This window comes from Gopherus evgoodei, chromosome 7 (assembly GCF_007399415.2).
Source record: "Gopherus evgoodei ecotype Sinaloan lineage chromosome 7, rGopEvg1_v1.p, whole genome shotgun sequence".
NCBI lineage: Eukaryota > Metazoa > Chordata > Testudines > Testudinidae > Gopherus > Gopherus evgoodei.
In genome coordinates, this window is record NC_044328.1 from 70,953,060 (window position 1) to 70,976,118 (window position 23,059).

General features: G+C 43.9%; 2 protein-coding genes across 5 annotated transcripts in view; both read right to left on the reverse strand.

The window, feature by feature from the left end:
• LOC115655090 (beta-microseminoprotein-like) overlaps positions 1-6,323 on the reverse strand; it is a 51,674-nt gene extending 45,351 nt beyond the window's left edge. For 2 of the 4 annotated variants that reach the window (XM_030570189.1, XM_030570183.1), the window contains exon 1: positions 5,819-6,323. The gene's annotated coding sequence lies outside the window, so the exon portion shown is untranslated. Of the gene's footprint in view, positions 1-2,521; positions 2,593-5,818 lie in introns of those variants that run through there. The other 2 variants (XM_030570187.1, XM_030570186.1) reach the window with 2 other exon arrangements.
• A 2,264-nt stretch (positions 6,324-8,587) lies between these two features.
• Positions 8,588-20,201, reverse strand: LOC115655332 (beta-microseminoprotein J1-like). The gene is made up of 5 exons (XM_030570673.1): positions 20,170-20,201; positions 19,781-19,899; positions 17,421-17,511; positions 12,442-12,547; positions 8,588-8,916 (listed from the first exon to the last, which is right to left on the reverse strand). Exons 1-5 carry the CDS (start codon positions 20,195-20,197, stop codon positions 8,787-8,789), a joined length of 474 nt encoding a protein of 157 aa, XP_030426533.1. The 5' UTR covers positions 20,198-20,201; the 3' UTR covers positions 8,588-8,786.
• Between the last annotated feature and the right edge of the window lie 2,858 nt (positions 20,202-23,059).

Sequence of the window (23,059 nt, forward strand, 5' to 3'; positions counted from 1 at the left end):
TAGAGCCTGGTTCTCAACTCAGTTACTCTGGATTTGTGCCAGCGTCGATTCATTGATATCAACAGGTCGGGGAACTATGCATGTGAAAAACTCAAGTAACAGAGTGGAGAATCAGGCCCTTAACAGTATAACAGTTTGCAGACCAAATGAGTTAGTGGTTAACACAACAAGAATCCTAATCACTTTCTCTTATGTCCTGTCCCCGCTACCAGCTTGAGCAAGGGCAAAGATAGATCTTTAGTTGATGATCCTAGTTTGTATGTGTCATTCCTGTGCCTTGCTGAGTGTTAGGCTCCTTGAAGTCTCTAACGATCAGAGCATCTAGAATGCTTCCCTTCCAGGTCTGTGGATGTCACAACTATCAGGGATGCCAAGCTCAGAATGGGTGACAGGATGGATCACTCCATCATTGCCCTGTTCTCTTCAGTCTCTCTGAAGCACCTGGCACTGGCCACTGTCGGAAGACAAGATTCTGGACTAGATGAACCATTGGTCTGACCCAGTATAGCCATTCTTATGTAAATTCCTGCACACCACTGATCATGTGCTTTCATCAGGAAGGTGGCTAATTACAATAGTCGCTTACATCTCATATTTCACTTGGATGCTGTGAGGGTTAATAGGGACTTTATAAGTAGGAGCCATTATTATAATTAGATACCCACTGAAATGAATGTGAGGTGTGCTTTTAAAAAATAACCTGCGCTGAAATGCATATTTACATATATGCATCTGTGTGATTTAGATGCTTAAAACATTTCATTTGATGCACTATGTCTGAGAAGTCCTGTTCGTGCCAGATGTCTGTCTGTTATCGAGAGTGTTCCCAAGGGATGCCTAAAGAAATGACCTTTGAAAATAGGGCTTGCACACGGGGCAGCTTCACCTACAAACATAGGGCTCCTCCTGGTTCCCTGAAGAAATGAACAAATTTTTTCATGCAAATAGTTTTTTTTTTGGTTTGGGTTTTGGGGGGGCATATTTTGCTGAAATATGCAGATTCAGATCAACCAAAGCTATTTGTAAATTCCAGTCAAATTTGGCAAATAGTTTCAGCTAAAAAAAAAAGATCAGGGGAAGAAAAATTGGAAATGTCAAAATCTTCTGTTTCAGAAAGATCTCTTCATTTTGGGATTTGCCTAAATTTAATTTAGAAGACTGCTAAACCCAAAAAAGAAGTGAAATGAAAAAGTAAAAAACTTAATTTCAGAAATGTTTTGTTCAATCCTGAACAAATGTCTTTTTTAGTTTGTCGCCAAACTGAAAAAATCAGTTATTTGCCCAGCCCCGATTCCATAATTCAAAGATGGCTGGAATAGCAGAAATTAAATTTGGGCTCAGACCAAGCAAAGAATATTTCACTCCACTCACAAAAGGAAAAGTATTTTAAAGAACTCTGGCAACTAAAAAAAGTATATATGGAGGGGAGGAGGGAAGTGGAGGTGCATTCTCTACCTCAGCTATTTGTACCATGAACTGCAACTACCATATAGTGCAAATTAGAGCATTATGGAGAAGGTAGGATAATCTAATGTTTTGAAGCAAGAGACTATTTAAATCAGGGTGTTTCGAATCTGATTCTTGATCCAAATTTTTCAGTTGGTGCTATCTTTGAACCAAAATCCCAGAGGTAAATACCTCATGAAGTTTGGAGGGTTATAAATCTGGGTCTGGTTCCAAAGTTCATTGTTTAAAAACCCTTTTAATTTGTTTCTTCATTGATCTCTTCTGGCCTTGGAATCTTTGATCATCTAGTCTGACCTCTGTAAAATACAGAACTTCATAGAACTTCCCCCAAATTATTCTTAGAGCAGGTCTTTTAGAAAAACATCTCATCTTGATTTAAACATTGTCAAGGATAAAGACTCCACTATGACCCTTGGTAAACTGTTGGCTAATGGCTAATTACCCTCATCCTTAAAAATTTGTCTTATTTCCAGTCTGAATTTGTCTAGCTTCAACTTCCAGCGATTGGATTGTGTCATACCTTTCTCTGCTACACTGAAGAGCCCATTAATAAATATTACAGATTGTAATCAAATCATCCCTTAGCCTTCTCTTTGAGTCTATCACTACAAAGCATGTTTTCTAATTCTTTAATTATTTTCATGGCTCTTCTCTTAGCCCTCTCGAACTTATTAACATCTTTCTTAAATTGTGGGCACCAGAACTGGACACAAAATTCCAGCAGCAGTTGCACCAGTGCCAAATACAGAGGTAAAATAACCTCTCTCCTCTTACTTGAGATTCCCCTTTCGATGCATCCTGGGATCACATTAACTCTTTTGCCCACAGCACTGCACTGGGAGCTCATGTTCAGCTGATTATCAGTTATGACCCCCAAATCTTTTAGTGTTTAGTTTAGGGTTAAAGATCTGTAGATCATCTACCAGGATAGCAGTGAAAATGTCTCTTGAGACAGCTGTGTTTTCAGGGTATTATCTGGGGTTTTCCAAAGAAATCTAACATTGTGGTTTTGAATCCTGCAAAAAAAAATTCTGTGTATTTAATTTGTACTCACAGGCTGCAGCACTCTATTGTTTGCTTGCTACAGGTACAGCGGAAGCAATCCTTGGTCTTCCATCTCGTATTAAATTTATGAAAGTCTCCATCCCTATCAATGCAGCCTATAAGCACATAAACAATGTTGAGTTAAATGCCCTAAACCTCTGACCGCCAAAAGCGGAAGCCGGGGGTGGAACACTCCAGAATTGTCCTGTTCTGTACACCCTTACAGAAACTTTGTATGGGACACTGTCGGAAACTGGGCAAGATGGACCATGGTCTGACCCAGTGTGTCAGCTGTTATGCTTTAAGGATCTGGGCCTTAGCCTCTCAGTGCCTCAGTTCCCCACTGTAAAGAATAGCACCGCCCTACCTCACACGGGTGTGGTGATGCTAAATCCATCAATGACCATGTGGGACTCAAATTTTTATCACTGCAAAAAGATCTGTTCAGAGCCAGAGTTTAGTGCCTTATAAACACCACCATTTGGTTCTGCTTCTCAAAAATCACCCACAGGATTTTCTTACCTTTTGCCTTTGGATCAATCATTTCCACATAGCATTGTGCATCACATAATGTGGTGGAGAGGACAAAGGCTAGGAGGAAACTCAAGAAGTACTTCTATGAAACATGGAGAAGGCTCATCATGGTAACTAAAGGATTAATAGCTAAACTAGTTGACTTGCATCAAAATAATCAAGAACAATCTTGTTACTCGTGAATAAATTCAAATGGGAAATCTGTTCCCCAGCATGCCAAATACCCAGTTATGAAGTCAGCTGCCTTTTCCACAGTAATCATGTTGAATGCTGTGCACCACTGGAAACAATTTAGAGTGTGGACAGATTGGATATTAAAGGCATGCTGCTAGAGGATCAAGCACTTAGCATGACAGATTTCTCTAGTGTAAACAAGGCCAAAAAGGTGTCCTGAGTTCTGGAGTTAAAAGGCAACATTTCACGTGCACAACCACCTCAGGTGCCTAGGCTAGCAGTGATTAAAGGGCCATATGCTATTGTTTCTTTGACCTTCCATACCAAGTTCTCTCCAACCCGAATGCAAGTACAAATCATTCATACAGTGCAGCAGGGTGGAGAGTTCGCAGACTGATTGATTATTCTAGAATCAGGTCCTTAATCCATCTTTTGAGGAACACTCACGTGGCGCTGGCTTTCAGAATGTCACCGAGATGGACGTAAAGAGGAACACAGCAATTTGGCACATCAGTAGGCCTTAGAAGGTTCTAATGTGTCTAGCAAGACAAGGTGAGAGAGGTAATATCTTTTTTATTAGACCAGCTTCTGTTGGTGAGAGAGACAAGCTTTTGAGCTATACAGAACTCTTCCTCAGGTCTGGGAAAGGTACTCAAAGTGTCCCAGCTAAATATAAGCTTGAACAGATAGTTTAGCGCAAGTAGTTGGCACATATTCTAAGGAACCATTCAAGGTAAAGCGGCCTGTTAATACACTTGTCATAGGATAAAAAGGGGGATTAGTGGGTTACAAGTTGTTGTATTAAACCATGAATCCAGTGTCTTTATTAAGCCCGTGATTTTTAGTGTCTAGCAAAGTTATGAATTAAAGCACCTGGGTTTGTCTTTTGTTGTGCAGGTTTCCTTTGAGGATGAAGACTGATTGGTCAGATATAGAGTGATCGCTTTGTGAAAAGTTCTGACTGCTACCCACCTCCCCGAATGAAATGGCAATGTAAGAAATAGTTACAGAGCAAAAGGAGAGACATTCAAACTGAAAACAGGGTGGAGATAATTATAAATTCAGAGCAAAATCAGGCACCTGATGGAAAAGAATTTCACGTAAAAGTGATTTGAAATTGCAATAAATTATCATTTCTTCCTTGTCTGGGTTTCCTCTGCTGTTCCTGTAAATACAGGAACTTGGATTCTGCTTTTATTTAATAACCTATTTATTAAAAAAAATCACTTAAAATAGTGACATCTTTTTCTTAGCATAGTAATCTGAAATGTCAAAAGGTAAGAGCTACCTCTGCATGAACAATCCATGAATTTGAAAAGACCTCTCTAAGCTATAGTTAGAGTTTCTCGCCTTAGTGCTAGTGCTAATTTGCTGAACAAGAAATATTACAGGTGACATTAGCAATGTGTGATTCCCACAGTCTGCAGAACCTAGCTTGGCATGTTTTAATACTAGGTTACAGAATAGGTGACCATTCACGGGAACTTTAACAACTTCCTAGGTTAGACAGAACTCTGCTGACATAGCATGGGAGATAGCGATGCTGTAGCTAAAGTTGATATGGTCCTTCCATTCTAAGGCATCACTTTGAAAAGCTATGCACAAATAAAAAGAATTTTTGAACCAGCCAATATCCAGCTAAACCAAGGTTTGCTCTTGCTCCCTTATTCCATTACCATCTTCACCACCACAGCTGTTAGTAGCTGGTCTGCCCATCAGGTTTGAAACACTTATATTTGTTGTGCAGAGGCCTGAGCTTTAGGTTGTCCAAGGTAACAAAAATCCAACTCAGCCTGTTACATCAAACTATTCATAAAAGTTGTTGAAAGTTGAAACAGACCGGGACAACCTGAATTATTTAGGTTAAAGAACTGTGCTAAGGGAGCTTTAAGGGTCTGGGTAAAGTTATGGGTTGGGCATGACAATGAGCTAAAAGATTCTAGAAACCAGAAGAAATGTGTATCCTTGAACTCACCAAAATGTGTTTCGATTGGCTAATGTTGCTGGAATGAGAGAGCCACACATTCTTGAATACTGTTGATCTGAGGCTCATGAAATCAGAGCATTGGGGTTGATGAACTGATCCATTAGAACTCTTTACATCAATCTGTAGAGAGTGATTCTAAATTTCTCTAGAATCAGAGACTTTTATAGCATTGGCTTCTCCCAGCAGTAAAAGATCACTTGGCAAAACACTCACTAAGTTGTATACATGCACAGTGTGAGAGAGAACCTAGCAACTCTCTTTTAATTTCATAGTCATGGTATAATTAAATTAACATGTATAGACTCTTATTCTCCTTAGACTCCTCTCGGTATTTGGTAAGAAATATACAAGTTGCACAAGTAGTTCTGTAGCAGCTGGTAAGCTTTCACTAAGTAAATCTATATTTTTAAAAGAGCAATGTGTACCTCCTATCTTTACCAGTGGAAAAATGTGTATTGACTTACCATTTCTACAAAGTGTGTCCCTCCTGCGTAGGTATCCAGCCTGTAGGATGCCGCTTTTGGCTGCAGTGAATTTTTATATAGTGCAAAGGCAAATGTGTTACAAAGTCAAACCTGGAGCAAACAGACCACATCGAAGCAGTTCACTTACCTATTAATACAGACTGACCTCACATATATAGGTGCTACTAAGATTTGGACAATTAATAACTGCGCAGCAGTCCCAGCTCTGTGCTCTGTGGTGATTGCTCATCATGCCAGGAAATGAGTCCTCCTCTCCTGTATGCAGAAGCAGAACAGGCTCTTCCTGCCTCCGCCTCTGCCCAATGTCTGCTTCTTACCTCTTCCTACATATAAGCTGGGTCATTCTTAATTACTGCACACAGCATCAGTCCTACTGAGGTGGAGTTGCTGCCAGGGGGGTTTCAGACCACCCAAAGTTCTCAGCAGCAAGTATGGCAGCCTTCAAGGGAAATGGGGGGTGGCAAACCATTTCCCCTCTCTCCTCCATGACCGCTAGCAGAACAACTGCTCGTCTCACAGTGAGGGCACCATCACCCAAAGATTCAGTGCTGCTGCCAGTCACACCCTATTCCCCTGCCTGCAGCTAGCTTGGGACCATAAAATCCAATTAAGTCCTCCTGGGGCTGCATGGTTCTGTCCACATATCTGAAACTAAATGCGTTCTCATTCCTCACCAGAGCTATTTTGTGTAACTGTCCTGTCATCTAGCTGATGATCTCACATTACCAAGCCTCATCTGGCCAGATAGTGCAAGCCTAATATTAACTATCAGGATACCTCTTGGGATTGCCTCTTCTCACTTTGTAGGGCAGGCTGTGTTTGATGCTTTTCACTCTGTGGTGTGCAAATCTTTTTGCAGGTAACATTCTGGTGTGATTCCAGTCTCTGGTGCGCAGCATGTTTTTCACGCACCTTTTCCTAAATGGAGAGTCCCGTTGCTAAGAAAGTTAGATCACTTTTTTTTCACAAGGCAAGCAGGCCCATTCTATCAGAGCACTAATACAAATGTAGGACTGGAGGAGACCTCAAGAGATCATCTACTCCATCCCCACTCCCTGTGCTGAAACAGGACCAAGTATACCAGACCACCCCAGATGGATGGCTAACCTGTTTTTAAAAACCTCCAATGACGGAGATGCCACAATCTCCCCAGGGAACCTATTCCAGTGCTTAATTAGCCTTAGAAAGGTTTTCCTAATATCTATCCTGAATCTCCCTTGCTGCTAACTAAGCCAATTACTTCTTGTCCTACCTTCAGTGGACATGAACACTTGAGCTGTCCTCTTTATAACAACTTTTTATATATTTGAAGACTGTTGTCAGGTCCCTCCTTGGTTTTTTCTTCTCTAGATTAAGCATGCCCAGTTCTTTTCTCATAGGTCATATTTCCTACACCCGTTTATCATTTTTGTTGCTCTTCTCTGGATCTCTCCAATTTATCCACATCTTTCCTAAAATCTCAGTACTCCAGCTGAGGTCTCAACAATGCCAAGTAAAGCAGGACAGTTATCTCCCGTGTCTTTTGTCCTCTTAATACACCCCAGAATGAGATTAGCCTTTTTTTGCAACAGCATCACACTGACTGATGTTCAATTTGTCATCTACTATAACACCCAGATCCTTTTCTGCAGTTCTACTGCCTAGCCATGTATTCCCCATTTTTTAGTTGTATATGATGTGACCTTACCTGCCAATAAACCGTTGAACTTTTAACTGCAGGGGGGCAGACCGGCTCTGAGAGCAGGGTTCAGGAGAACATCACCAACATCTACCTGCAGCTGTACATGCCTCCCTCCAGCTCCTGGGATGATGTCTAAGTTAGGTGTACAGTTAGGATAATGGTTTGGCATCTTGCTGCTGTGGCAGTGCATGACTTGTTCATTTAGAATCTACCTACTATCCCAGGCACTTTTGTCACTAGTACTTAGGGACAGATCTGACATGTCAGTACACTTTCCAAGTCACTTTACCCACCCACGTGGGGACTTTCCTAAGCCCAGAAGGACCATGTCCCACCACTTGGGACAGGGACTTAGACTCATAGACTAGATCTTCTAGTTTGACCTCCTGCTGCCTACACCGTGCATGGATGGATTTTCTGGAACCCCACAGAGTGCTTTGCTTGGGGCTGCTGAAGGTGTCATGAGCACATTCTGCTGGCCAAAGTCACCCAGGCATCTAGACACTGCTGGAGGCCCTTGGGGCTGGGAACATGTATCTGTTGCCTCTGTCCCTCACTGTTTCCGGATTGGAGCCATGATGCAAACTCCGTTATTATACCAGCCGAGAAATGGAGGCTGCCCTCCTGGCATGCCAAGAATCAGTGTGATCTCTTGGTGTGCAGCACTCTGCCTGCATTGAACAGTTTCCTGGCACAAAGCACAACCACCAGACGTGCTGATCCTCACAGATGGGCACGCTCCTCTATTGCCTCCTCATCCTGCACCTGCACACATCTGTTGCAGCAGTGTAGAACTAAGCTGCGGTGCCTAGGCTCCTGGATGCATGACATTCTCTTATTGGATACTTACCCAGATGAATGTGAGAGCAGGTGTGGAAGGCTTCCATCAGCGCTGTGCTGTGTTGTGGATATTGTAATGGGCTGCTGCTACTTACAGACCATTCACTGAGTCTGATCCAAAGAGTGCTATAGCATTGGACAACACCAGACCATGCGTTCAAGGAGGGTTTGGGAAGGACAAACTTGTCCATCAAATATCCCCTGATCACTCGTGAACCTGCAGCAGCTTGAGTTCCCTGCTGGAAAGAGAGCAAATTCTCTTCCAGAGTCCTTTATAGCATGCATGCTTCCTCCGTATGTGTCCAGTGGTTCCAGCAACAGTGATGGCAAGGGAAAAGATTAAGAAGATTCTCTGACAAATCTTTGATGCTGTATCAGAGTTTATTTTAATCAAATGATCATCAGAAAAGAATTTACAAGACCTGTGCTCATAGCTCGATTATGCTACCGCAGATAGTAACAGAAACACCCTAGAATCAAATACAGTGCTGGTATTGCTTAAGGATGCTTAAAAACAACTGTGATCCAAAAGGATTTGCCCAGATGCCAAGCTTGATTCTGAATGGGTTGTTTGTTAGCCCACATAACTATGGACCTCGCAGAGCTTAGAGGGGTCAGCCTTCTCCACCACTTTGTAGCTACAGGTCTCCTCATAGAATATACTTTCACATTTCTCTTTGTCGTAGTCAACAGGGCTGGAAACGCTGTCAGTAGGAAAGACAAAGCAAGCACAAGTGTGTGAGATATGTCAGGATACCACAGAGAGACAGAAAAGGTGGGGTCTGACTCTCGACTTGGTTACTCTGGGTTTATGCCAGCGTCAATTCACTGAAGTTAGGGAACACTTACCCTGGAGTAGTGGACTGGAGAATCGGGCCCTTAATACCTGTTGTGCACCTATGTGCAGGCCAAGAGCTTTATCTGTTGGTAAGTCAGAGTTATTAGGATCATCACTGTGCTATGTGTCCTACCTTAATGCTATTTCATGTTGCTTAGTGGAACTCAAATGGAGCTGCTCTACGTTCTACCTGACATTTGTCTTTTTATCGTCTCTCTGGCACATCAAGAGCAAAAGTTCATTTTATTTTATGACCCCTGCATACGAGTGTCATGTCTGGGCGAACCCACCCAATGTTAGGTTCTGACATTTGGAGCTTCCTTTGGAGGTTTGTGGGCAGTCGTCATTGCTATGAACACTGCCAAATTTCTGTGCCCCACTGAACAGGGGAAGGGAGCTAGTTACATGTATATACTGTACTTCACTGGGACTGTGTGAGAGTTAATCAGCAATTTAAAAATAAATCATAATAGGTGGTTGTTGTTATTAGAGGTAGAACTGCAACTCTATGTACCAGCACACTAAAATGAATTTAAGAGGGGCTTTTAGAAATGCCCTGTGTGGAAACGTATATTGGATCTGATTAGATGTTTCAAATGGTTCATTTAGTGCAATGTATTTTCTTGTTCCAAATTCTCATATATGTTGTTAAGAGCGTCCCCAAGGTGTACTGAAACAGGTGACCTGCAAAAACACTTCTCCTTAAAACATTCGCAGCTTCTCCGACAGCAGATTCTTCTACAGACAAGCATCTCTAGGGGACCTTCACTGGGAGCTAATGAGACATGGACTACTGAAACTTTTTTACTTTGAAAGGGTTACTGACCTAGAGGATGAGGGAAAGCAGTAGATGTGATATACCTTCATTTTAGTGAGGCTTTTGACACAGTCCCATGTGATTCTCAAAAGCAAACTAGGAAAATGTAGCCTAGATGAAATTACTATAAGTTGGGTGCACAACTGGTTTAAACACCATACTCAAAGAGCAGTTATCAATAGTTTGCTGTCAAATGGGGAGGGCATGTCTATTGCGGTCCCACAGGGGGTCAGTCCTGGGTCCAGTACTGTTCTGTATTTTCATTAACGACTTGGATAATGGAGTGGAGAGTATGCTTATAAAACTTGCAGATGACACCAACCTGGGAGTGGCTGCAAGCACTTTGAAGGACAGTTTTGGAATTCAAAAAGACTTTGACAAAATAGAGAATCAATCTGAAATCAACAACAGGAAATTCAATAAAGAAAAATGCAAAGTATTACACTTTTTAGAAGGAAAAATTCAGTGCACAGCTACAAAATGGGGAATAACTGGGTAGGTGGTAGTATGGCTGAAAAAGACCTGAGGGTTATAGTAGATCACAAATTGAATATGAGCCACCAATGTTATGGAAAAAAGGCTAATATTCTGGCCTGTATTAAGAAGAGCATTGTATGTAAGTCATCAAAGATAACTGTCCCTCTATAGTCAGCACCGGAGAGGCCTCAGCAGGAGTATTATGTCCAGTTCGGGGTTCCACATTTTACAAAATATATAAGCAAACTGGAGAGAGTTCAGAAGAGAGCAACAAAAAATGGTAAAAGGTTTAGGAAACCTGATCTATGAGGAAAGGATAAAAAAAACCTGAGCATTTCTAGACTTGAGAAAAGAAGGCTGGGGGAGAGGGTGACCTGATAGTCTTCAGATACGTTAAGGGCTGTTATAAAGAGGACATTGATCAATTGTTTTCCATGTCCACTGAATGTAGGACAAGAAGTAATGGGCTTAATCTGCAGAAAGGAAGCTTTAGGTTAGATATTAAGAAAAGCTTTCTAACTATAAGGATAGTTAAGCTCTGGAATAGGCTTCCAAAGGAAGTTGTGGAAACTCTATCATTGGAAGTTGTTAAGAACAGGTTGGACAAACACATGCCAGGGATGATCTAGGTTTACTTGGTCCTGCCTCATCATCAAATTCAGCCCTCTTTGCTATCTCAAGATCCCTTCTAGCCCTGCATAGAGGTTTTTAAGGCCTGGCTTGACAAAGCCCTGGTTGGTATGATTTAGTTGGGGTTGGTCCTGCTTTGAGCATAGCGTTGGACTAGATGACGTCCTGAGGTCTCTTCCAACCCTGATATTCTATGATTCTATGCCCATAACTCAAAAAGTTCTGGATCAAATTAGCTCAGATTAAATTTTACCTTTGGGCTGAGACCAAACAAAGAATGTTACATGCGCGTGCACACACACAAGGAACATATTTCAAATGTGGGCAGTTAAAAATGGGTGGTGTGTGGAGTTAGAATGGCAGTGCCTTCTCTATCTCAGCTTCAGCTACTGTGAACTCTACCATAGGATGTAAATTACTGTATAATGAGTAAGTTAGCGTGGTCTAGTAGTTGGAGCAGGGGACTGTTCATCTTCAGAGTGTTTGAAATCACAATCGATGCACATTTTACACATGGGTCCATCTTTGAACCCAAATCTGAGATCTGAATCCCACTCAGATTTGGGGGAGGGAAGGAGGTTATAAATCTTACTCTCAATCCAAATTGTTGTGGCTTAAACCCACATTTCATTTATTTATTCTTTAATATAATGACTTGTTGAGTCGATGTAACCGCAAAAATTTCTCTCAGGAGAGCTGTGCCTTTGGAGTATTTGAATTGAGTGTATAAAACCCATCCTACCATAGCCACTAAGCAGTTAACAGGTAGGCTAGCTACCTCCTCCGCTGCAGCGAATTGCTGGGACATTGACAGCTGGAATAAGAAGGCAGCAGATAAAACAAGGAGTGGCTGCTAGAAAGGCTGGGAACTCTGGAGAGGAGACTTCTCAGCAAGCAGACTAGCAAGATGCTGCAGCAAGAATTGGACTTCCAGAATGAGACAGAGAGGAGTCTGGAGGGTGTAATCCTGTGGACAGGTGGAGCAGGTAGGAAGTAGCCCAGGGAAACAGCAAGGGAAGCAGCAAGGGATTGTAAGGAGCAGATCCTAGCTGCTTAAACACAGAGTTCCTGGGCAGGAACCCTAGAGACAGGACTGGGCCTAAGTTCCCTCAAAATGGAGATAGTAAAGCCTCCCAGATGAAGAGGGTGTAGGGCTGGGGTTGGGGCTGATGACTTATACAGGGACACTGGACTGTCAGCCGGTGGGACTCTTTATTACCCTGGAAGGGAAGTAAGATGGCTAGAGGGCTGGCGTGGTGAGGTGAGACGGACTGTTGCAGGGCCAAACAGCTGTCTGGTGGGGAAAACCTGATGCAGAGTTGCTGCAAAGGCACACAGGGCCACGAGGTGATAGACTGGCTGTGACGTCATCCATGACAGCTTTGCATTCCCCCCTCCCCCAGAGGAATCTGAGCGTGTGGCCTGAACCCTGCAGGAAAAATTACTGTGCATTTATTTTATACTCACAGGCTACAGCACTGCATCCTTTCCTTGCTACAGCTACAGCTCTGGCAATCCTTCGTTGTCCATTTGGAGTTGAATTCATGTAGCACTCCGTTCTCATCAGTGCAGCCTGAAAGGACATAACCAACTTGCTGGTACATGCCAATCGTACAATTAACTTAAAAATTGTTGATCAAATCTGGGTTTGAGCTTGGTATATTTAATATGAGGCTGGAGTGCAATTTCTTTGTCCTAAGTCTTATAAACTCTAAGCCTGCTAAGACCCATTCCCTGTCCAAAGGACGTAACAATCTAAACAAGAAGAGAAGACCAATGTAAGACCCTGGTCAATTCAGGGGACAGAGAGGATTGCAGTTGAGGAAGGATTGCTTGGAAAGCTAATTCTCCTCTCAGATCCCACTGAATCAAATTATTGGCACACATTTTTAAGGCCTGATCTAAAGCCCATTGAAGTCAATGGACAAACTCCTGTTGACTTCAATGGCCTTTGGTTCAATCCCCAGTACATTTCAAATTCTTGTGACTAATGTCCTGGCTTGGGACTCAGGAGAGAAGAGTTCAATTTCCAGCTCTTCTAGAGATTCCTTGTGTGACCCAAGGTAGGTCAAATAATTTCTCTCTGCCTCTGTTCCTTATTTGGAAAATGGGAATTACTTCATCACCGGGAGGTAATGTTTCATTTTGGGGTGAGTTTCCTTATCTTACAAGGGAGTTGTGAAGATAAATAGTGTTTGCAAAGCACTGAATTACTAGAATAATAGGAGCCAGCTAGTAGAAATTTTTCTAACAGTTCTATCAATGTGTTTTTTGGATGGAAAAAAACACCTCAAAAGAATGAAAACTTTCCATGGGAAAAATTTCAACTTTGCCAAAAAAAACCCCACTGATTTTATTCCTCACCAAGCTGGGCAAAGCCAAATAGAAATGTTTTAGTTTTCCAAACCAAAATCTTTCATTAATGTCAAACTGACCCAAATCTGTGTCAGCCTTGAGCTTCCGCAGCGCCTCATGGGAGTTGTAGTTTGGATGTTCCTTTGAACCAGGTGCCCCAGCTGGACTATCTCCCATATTGTACCTTTGTGTTCCCATTGGTTGAATTGCTGCAGTGGCTCATGGCCATGATGCATCATGGGAGATGTGACCCAGCTGGGGAGACTGGACTACAGATAGAGGTTTGAGGCTCAGCAGTATCTCAGGAGGACACAGGTTAAGGCTGAACTGAAGTGTTTTGATGTTTCTGAATCATTATCAACCAAATTTGTAATCTCAAACCTGAGTTTATCTGAAAAGACCTATTTTCCAAAAAACAATGTTGAGCGTGGCATTAATTATATTTCTGTCCTCTAATTCTTTTTTGATGGAATCCCACATCAACTTTGTTGTTTTCCCTAGCACTTATGTCAGGGTAACTCTGCCTATAATTAAAAGGGTCATCTCACTTGCACTTTATGCATATTAGCATAGCACTTACACTCTTCCAGTCCTCTGGAATTTCCCCAGTATTCCAAGATTTATTAAAAATGGCTCAGATCTCCTCAGCCAACTCTCCTACAGCTCTTGGGTGCCTGTTATCTGGGCCTGCTAATCTTAAAACTTTTATCCCTAGCAGATGCTGTTTAACATTCTCCTTAGTTGTTGCTGTTTATCATTTGTATTACCATGGTGCTTACGCCATTGTGCTAGGTGCTGTACAAACACAGAAGAAAAAGATTGCCTCCATCCCAAAGAGCTTACAATCTAAGACAAGAGACAGCAGATACAGACAGCAGTATAAGGAAACAATGAGACAATATTGGTCAGCATGAGAGGCAGTGGTCTCAGCACACCAGCACCCTAACCCAGTGTCAAGTTTTTTCTAAGACTCATGGGAAAGGAGAGTTATGAGGAGGGGATTTGCAGGTGGATAATGAGGTAGCATTGTGGATGGTTTCAGGGAGCTCCTCCAAAGTGTGTGGGGCAGCATGGGAGTAAGACAAAGGGGCTTGTTTGCAAATTTAACAAGTGAGCAATAGAAGTTGACATAATGGACCAGTGGGAGTGGACATATTAATAAATAATGAGAGATGAGAGGTAGGGTGGGGACAAATCATGAATGACCTTGAAAGTAGTTCTTCCTCCTAGTAATACACCATCCTGCTTCTTTCCAAATACAGAACAGAAATGTATATTTAACACCTTCTTTGTATCATTATCAGCAACTTTGCCATTTCATCTATTAATGAACCTGCACAATTGTTAGGATTTCTTTTGTTCCAGATGTAATTAAAAAAATGGCCCTGCCAGCAGTGGACGCTTCCCTGATGTGTTTAGCTTTCCATATCAACTTTCTACAATACTTCCAATTTATATTGATTGCTAACTACTTCCCCTTTTTTCCAATTAGTTATATGCATATTTCTAATTGCTGCCTTCAGTTCTCCTTTTGACCAGGATTGGCTTTTTAATTAAAGTTATCACTTTTCACAATTATGAAAGTGTGGCTTATAGGTCATCCAATAAACCCTTCTTAAAACAATTCCTAATTTTCGTTCAAATTTTTCCTCAGAATCAATTTTGTTCATAATTTTCCTCAGCCCTAGGAAATTAGCCTTAGTTCTCATTGCTGTGTATCTTCCCTCCACACATACACACAGAGCCGACACTTCCATTAGGTGACCCTAGGCGGTCGCCGAGGGCGCCAGGATTCAGGGAACGGCATTTTGTGCGCTCCCCATAGGGGCGCACGGGAGCTTCCGGTTCCGCTCCCATCACACCGCCAAAGAAGGACCTTCTGCCGACGTGCCATGGAAAACAGTGGCAGACAATTGAGCAGCTCAGTGACTGCCACTGTCACTTGCAGCATTTCAGCGGAGGGTCCTTCTTCGGCGGTGTGATGGAAGCAGAACTGGAAGCTGCCACACGCCCCATGGGGAGTGCACAAAATGCGGCCCCCCGAATTCTGCCTCAGGCACCAGAAACCCTGGCACCACTACTGCACACACAGACACACCTCATACAAAAAACCCTGGAAACTATCCAACCACTGTTCTGGAAGCTCTCTCCCCATCACTTTGCAATGCAGCATGAATTGTCTTCTCCTTTTATGGGTCTAAATGTGTTCCTTCTTGACCCAGATAACAACATAAAATAGAAGGGTAAATGCCAATTAAAATGGGCTCTGACTGCATGCAATCAGATAAATGAACTCTAAGCTTGTTTACCAGATCAGATCCATTGGGGGCCATGTTTCCAAAGGTCCCGTTAGGATGTTCATTGACACCTTTATCCATGCATTTTCCTGCTACCTTAGAATGATACCTACTTTCAGTAAGCCCATGGACCTGCACAGGCAAGCTGAAAATTATGCCTGACAAGAGAGTGTTCAAGGCATGGCCATATGCACAGCAGAGAGACTTTTTAAAAGGGGGCTTCAGAATGCGGTGCTGTCTGCTGTCTCTGTATGTGTTCAGGTGCACTGCTCAACCTGGTCCTGGTAGTCATGAGAGCAGCCAGCTTGCAACGTGGCAGGTCTTGGCGCTGCTGGAATGCACCCCTACACAGGCTGGACACAGTGCATTTTAGAACAGTGTTCACCACCAGTACACTGGGCAAAAGGTTTGTGCATGCTACAGCCTGGCTGATTCCGTGATGCAGGGTCACCCAGAGGATTCAGGGGGCCTAGGGTCTTCAGCGGTGGGGGGCCCCTGCTTTGGCGGTAATTCGGCAGCTGGGGCTCCTTCCGCTCTGGGACCTGCCGCCAAAGTGCCCTGAAGACCCGCGGCGGGGGCCCCCCCCACCAAATTACCGCAGAAGACCCGGCACTTTGGCAGCAGGTCCCGCTTCGGTGGCTGGGGGTCCTTCCGCCACGGGCAGAAGGACCCCCTGCCGCCGAAGACCCAGAGTGGAAGAAGCTCCAGGGACCCGGGCCCCATGAGAGTTTTCCGGGACCCCCCGGAGCAAGTGAAGGACCTCACTCCAGGGGCCCAGAAAAACTCTAGTGGGGGCCCCTGTGGGGCCTGGGGTCTGGGGCAAATTGTCCCACTTGCTCCCCCCTCTGGGCGGCCCTGCCATGATGTCCCCAGTGCTCGTGCATCTCTCATCTTCTCTTGCCTCTTCTCCCTTACCCACCAGGGTGCAAACACTTGTTGAACTGATGCTTGTTCTTGGGTGTCCCCCAAGAAAATTGCTAGCCTTCATCTCCCACTAGCCTGTTCTGAACTGCAGTGGAAGCCCTGCATTGGCTGTTGGGTCCTGAACCTTCTTGGTGCCATGACTGGCTTGTGTTTGGGTAAATTACCGTAATCTCATCTCATCCAGTTCTGAAAATAAGAGCTGCACAACTCCCAGGAGCCAGCCCCTCACAGTCTTTGCCCACTTGTGCCTTTTATGAACAGATGTCCAGCTGTTCCTTTGAAAATCTCTGTACAAACGCCACTTGTGCCCCAAAATCCATATGTGTAAGGGTTTTTTGGTGGTGTAAAATTTCAGAAAACTATCCTGGAATGTGTAGCATCACTAACACTTCCCCAGTCCCCCTTTCTCTCATGGCCGCAGTTTACCACCTTCTCCAACAGTAAATCTGTATTCATGGCTCACCAGCCCCCCCACGTCCCCCCCCCATCTTCCCTAGTTTCTTGTCCCTGGTTAGGTTTCAACAGACAGGTGCTAAATTTGGCAAACAACTCTGTTCTCAGTGATGCACATGGAGAAGGCCAGATTCCACACTGAGATCTGCCGAGGTAGTACAAAGGGGCCAGAAATGGCTGCATATAGCCAACAGGGAATTGCCCTGGAATAGGGGAACTTTTTGCTGGCTTGCACCAGCCTCCTCCCTCCCCAGGGGACTGTGACACCTCTCCACCAGTGGCTACACTAGAGGGTTAGAGCAGCATCTCAGTTGCTCTGAGCTTTATTGGGGCAGTGGCCAATGAGCTCTCAGATCCGTTATGTTCCCTCAGAAGAGCTTAGGCACAGACGAGAGTCCAGCCAGCAGGATTTCTTACCTTGTGCATCAGATTCAATTATTTTCAGCCAGCATTGTGCATCGCATAATGTCACTGAGACGACAATGATAAGGAGGCCCAACATCTGCATCTGTAAATGACAGATGAAGATTCATAGCTAAAAAATTGCTTTTTGGCATAGAAATAATCAGGACAAATCTCCTTATTGATTAATAAATTCCCAGAGGGAAGCTACTCCTCAGCAAAGCATTTAGGCATGTGCTTAATTTTAATTTAGCTTAATTAACCTGTTTAAGCCTATGGTTACTTGCTCTTCTGGATCAAAGCCTTAGAATCAGGTGGAGGCTTTTTCTACAGAGGTAGAAATCCCTGGGACCAATTGTGGATATGAACCTTATCTTCATATAATTAGTCCATTTATTATAGTGACATCCCATTCTGCCCAGCTGGAGAATTTAACTCCATGCACACTGTTTCTTTATTTAATTATGCCCGACCTTTCCTGACACCCATACCATGACATCAACTTTCTGTGCTCTTCATTTCCAGCTATTAATATTCCAGCAGTTGGCAACACTTCAGAATTCCCCATGGGATAGCACTTGACCAGCTAATAAAAAGTATCAGACTGTACTGTTGTGGGAATTATTTATACTGCATTAGGGTCAGAGAGCGCTCATTGCAGCCGGTCAAAGGAATAATAGCACACTGACACTTTGCCTAAAGGGTGTGTTCTTGCCATTTCTTTTCAGCCTGCCTATGCTGAGAGCATCATAGTCTGATGTAGTCATGCCTGAATGCCTTTCAGTTTAGTCCCAGGACTAGATATAACTTTTGGCCTGTCTATATTAGAGAAATTTAGCCCATTAGTCTTTGTTTGGCCCAGTCCCTGTATCAGCATTTTACTTCCTTTACAATCACAGTGAATCACGCCACCCTTGTACAAAAGCCGCCTGATTCTAAGCCTCTTTGCATCACTGAAGGTGGTGCAAAGGGGCCAGAAACTGGCTGTATACAAGCAGCAGAGAATTCCCTTGGCAACAGGCAAACTTTCTGCTGGGGAAAAGATGCTGCAGCCAATTCCTGCAGGAGCTTCCTCCCAACCCCAGTATAGGGCAAATATCAGGATGCTCACACCTGTCCTCCACTAGCATGGATCTGACACCAGTGTCATAACTTGAGCAGCCCCTCAGTTGCTCTGAGCTTTGAGACTGATCCAAATCAGGGAGCCATAACCGGTTTCCTAGTGCTCCCTCTCCAGAGCTTGGACACAGAAAAGAATCCAACCCTGAGGCAGGATCTCTTATCCTGTGTGTCTGCATGAATTTAGAATGGTAATATCTATTGTTTTTCCCTCTTGTGTCTTTAATCATGAAGGCTGAATTTGATGGCCATTTCAGGCTGAACTCCTCCTGGTTCCATTTTAGAAATGGAAGGCTGGAGGGCTGAGTCACCTTTCATCACCCGAGTGAATTTAGTGCTGGTCAAAAAAGAGTACATGTCCTCTGCTGAAATTGCAGAGAGCGACAATCAATGGTGCTTGTAGTGCAGACATTCTTCCACTAGGAGCTGCATTGAGACTAGACCTGGCCTAATAAGTCACTGCAAACAATATTCTGCACAAATGTGGGCGTTTTCCCCCACACAAACAGGTTTGTTTTTTTTTTAATTATTCCAGTAAAGACTCCCTGCTCAGTTCACATAGGCAGTAAACAGCCTTCAGGTGGTATTAGCCATTTGTGATTCCCGACTGCCCTGGGAGGGAGCGAAATCAGCGACCTGGAGTAGACTTCACCTGAGTCTTCACCACGTCTTTATGTGGAGCTGAACAAATGTACGTCTCTGATGTGACATGTCAGCTGCTGAGTTAGAGCCCAATGGTAACTGTTGTAAGTGAGCCTTATTTTAATATGTCTAGTCTACTAGGCGTGTTTCAGGGAATCCTCAGTTGAATCACTGTGACTGCAGGCTGTGTCAACTAAAATTCTCACTGGAAGTCTGTGAGCCTATCGAAGCATGTCAAGGCTGCAGAGTTTGGCTCTTTGCTTTCATTTGTAATATGAGCTAATCACCCAGGAGCCTGCCTTTTAGAACCCTTTACATGAGACAGAAGAGAGGAATTCGAAATATCCCTACAATCAGAGAGACTTTTACAGTGGTGGCAAAAAAAAACCCTGAACGCTGAGTCTCTCTCTCACAGCACCTGTCAGTTTTCTTTTAAATTCATTGTCATTTTATAATTGATTTAAACTTGAAATCCCCTCAGAAAAGGAAATACACAAGTCAGACAAGAAGTTCTGTGCAACTGGGAAGCTTTCCCTAAGAAAATCCAAAATCTGTACTTTAAAATTGCGATGTGTCCCTCTTGTTCTTACAGGAGGAAAGATGTGTTGACTCACCATTCTTCCAGAGTGTGTTCCTTCCAAAGCACACATCCAGACTGAGTAACGCCTTCGTTTGCAGTGAATTATCGTGTAGCACAGAGAGTCTAGAGACGGATGTCTTACAAAGCCAAGCCCTGCACACACAAACCACACAAAAGCAGCTTGGTTGCCTATTATACAAAGACCTCAGATATATAGGCATCACTAAGATTTGGCCAATGTTTAACAAGAAGGTTTGGTTCAGAGTAGCACCAGTGGACTGGTCCTGCCCCTTCTCGGTGGCTGCAGAGCCCAGATGTAATGGAATTGGTGCAGATGGCAACAATATCTAGGGGTTCCTCTTGACAATACAAAACAGAACAAGCTTGAGCCTCCACCCAGCAATCTGGGAAAACTAAACCCACCTCTGGGCTTCTCTAAGAGGCAATGCATCCCACTGGCGAGCACTGAACCTGGGTATAACAAAAGAAAATATTTAGTACAATGAAAAGGGAATCCAGCATTAATGTGGGTAAACACTCCAACCATGACTCAACAACATGTAACCATAAGCAAACACCCACCCTGCAGTACGTTGGGCTGTATTCTTTGCCTCAGTTTCCCACCTTGCACTGTGAAAATCCCTTCAACACAGCATATCCCTTTCCCTGCGCTGCTCCCCACCCACAGCTGATTGTCCTTGATCAGTGAATCCCAAGTGCAGAGGTGGGTTCACCCCACTACCCTGGAAAAAGCAGGGAAAGCTCATTAAGCAGTGATTCCACTGCTACCACCACCTCTGCAAGTGGCTCTCTTTTGCTGCTACTCAGCTCTGCTACTGTCTCAACCACTGCTGGTTTCACTGCTTAGCCCAGCTCTTAGTGATTTCTTGGGTAGTATGGAACCTCACTCCTAGTGCAGCCCCTGCATTGTCTTTCACTGCAACACTGTCTTTCCCCCACCTCCTCTCTCCTCCGCCCCACCAGACCTAAGGCTTAATGCCTAGACCTGCTTGTCAGTGATTTCAGCTCTGGTAACAGCTGAACAGAAACAAGGATCTCAGGTGAGTCCAATCAGCTCTGTATATAAGCACTGGAGAGGGGAGGGTCAAAGGATGTCTACCAATCTTTAAGCAGAAGCTCCACTTACTATGCAGGAACATCTGTCCCCATCCTCTTGACTTTCACTGGGATTTGGCACCTCTACCTCCTTAGCAAGTGAGGTTCAGTTGAGGTTGCATCCATGCAAATATGGGCTGCTCCTGAAGTCTCTTCCCCCAGTTCGTCACTAGATGTCAGGGGAAAGTTCATTTGGTCCTGCTAATAACTGCTGTATTCGCGTCCCATTACCCATGAACTTGATGCCAAGCCAATGTCATGCCAGCCAATGAACAGAGGCCACTGAGTTACAACATCTAGTGCCGTGGTACAGGAGTTACAAAGTGTGGCTGTGCTGTGTCCCCATCTAACAGGGCTGATCCTGAAACCCAGGCACTGGGATTTGATAGGGAGGTACCGACCTGAGCTGTACTGATCATGCCTGCCCTGCCTGTCTGTGCATGCAGCGTTGATTTACACTCCAAGGCCCTTTTCCAGCATGCAATGGGCATGATCTGAAAGCAGGGATGGATTCTCTTGGTGCAGATGCTGCTTTGGTTGTTTTTTTTTTTTTGGGGGGGGGGAAGGTGAGAGGGAAGGGTGGTGGCCCCACCCTTGTCATTGACTGCTGAGAATAGGAAAGAAAGCTACCCAGTGTCACCTGAATACCCTGGGGATGAGGGAACTGGGTTACATGCACAGTGTGTGCTGGTAAATCACACCTGTGCTCCCTGCCCCTGTACAACCACCTCTGAAGATGACTCAGGTAATGCTGGGCAAGAAGACTTATGTTCCCAGATGGGCTGGTTGTGCATGGGTTTGGCTAGGATCTGCCTGGGTTTGGGCTAGGTTTGGAGTCCTAGCCAAGTTGTTTACACTGCTGACACTGGGCCAGCTTGCTGGTTTGGTTTCTCACTGGTGAATGAGAATAAAATTGCCATTAATTTTTCAAAGCCAGCTCTGTCACGTGCTCTGGGTGCACAGAGAGGATAATGCCAGGGCCAGGTCCTGACAGTTCTTGCAGTTTGTTGAATGGAAGTGGTTTTATAGGGAAGCGTGATTGCTTTGCAAACTGAGAAGGATGGGTGTGAGTCCGTCATGAACCAGTATTATCCTGAACAAAGGGCACAGAGGTGGTTCAGGAAGTGCAGGCTGGTTCTTATTGTTTTCCTGACCTGGTTGACCCATCCCAGTTAGACAAACTGCAGAAAACTGTGTGTTCTCAAAGCAAGGTGAAAGGGCCCATTGTTATTTGGGTATAAAACGTGCTTTTATTAAGATACCGAAGGACTTTTGTCTGAGTTTATTTTACTCAACTGATTATATTCAGTTATATCAATGCAGAGAATAACAGAAACAATATAGACTCAGATACAGGGTTGTCCTAGCTTTCCTTCTCAAATCTGAACCTTAGAGTCCAGAATATGAGATACTAGCATGAATTTCCCTAAGCTTAATTACCAGCTTAGATCTGATAGGCTGCCACCACCCAAAAATATAGTGTTTTGGGGCACTCTGACCTCCCCAACCTTCCCTGTGGACCCCAAGAACCCAGATCCCTTGGGTTCGTAAAACAAGGAGAAATAAACCATTCCCCCACCTTCCGCCTCTCAGAACTTTCCTCCCTGGGCTATCCTGAGATACTGATCTAACCTCTTAAATCACCATACAGAGAAGCACCTCCCTTCCCTTCCACAAAGAGGCAAACAGATTCAAGGAAAACAGAGAGAGATTTTATCTCTCTCCCTCCCGTCTCTCCACTCATCCTGGTGAATTATCCCAATCCCCTGGGATAAAACAAGGGAAACAGAGAAAAAACAATCAATCCAGTTCTCTAAAAATAAATCTTTTAATAATAACTGAAAGGAAAAAGTAAAGAATTATCTCTGTAACTTCAAGATGTAAATATTACAGGGTCCTATAGCTTACAGACACCAGAAAGAGACTTCCTCCCAGTACCAATACAAATCAAAATATTCCCAGCAACTACACATCTAAAAGTTAACCAGCCAGATCCACAATTGCAAATAGAGTAAAACAATTAAAAAGCCTAAACCGCCTGTTTTACTTACTCTGTGAAAAGAAACTTAGAGAGCCTGTAGTAATGTCTGGTCTCTCTCAGACCCCCGAGAGAAGAAGCCAAGAACAAAGAACTCACACCCAAACTTCCCTCCACCCAGATTTGAAAGTATTTTGTCTCCTGATTGGTCCTCTGGTC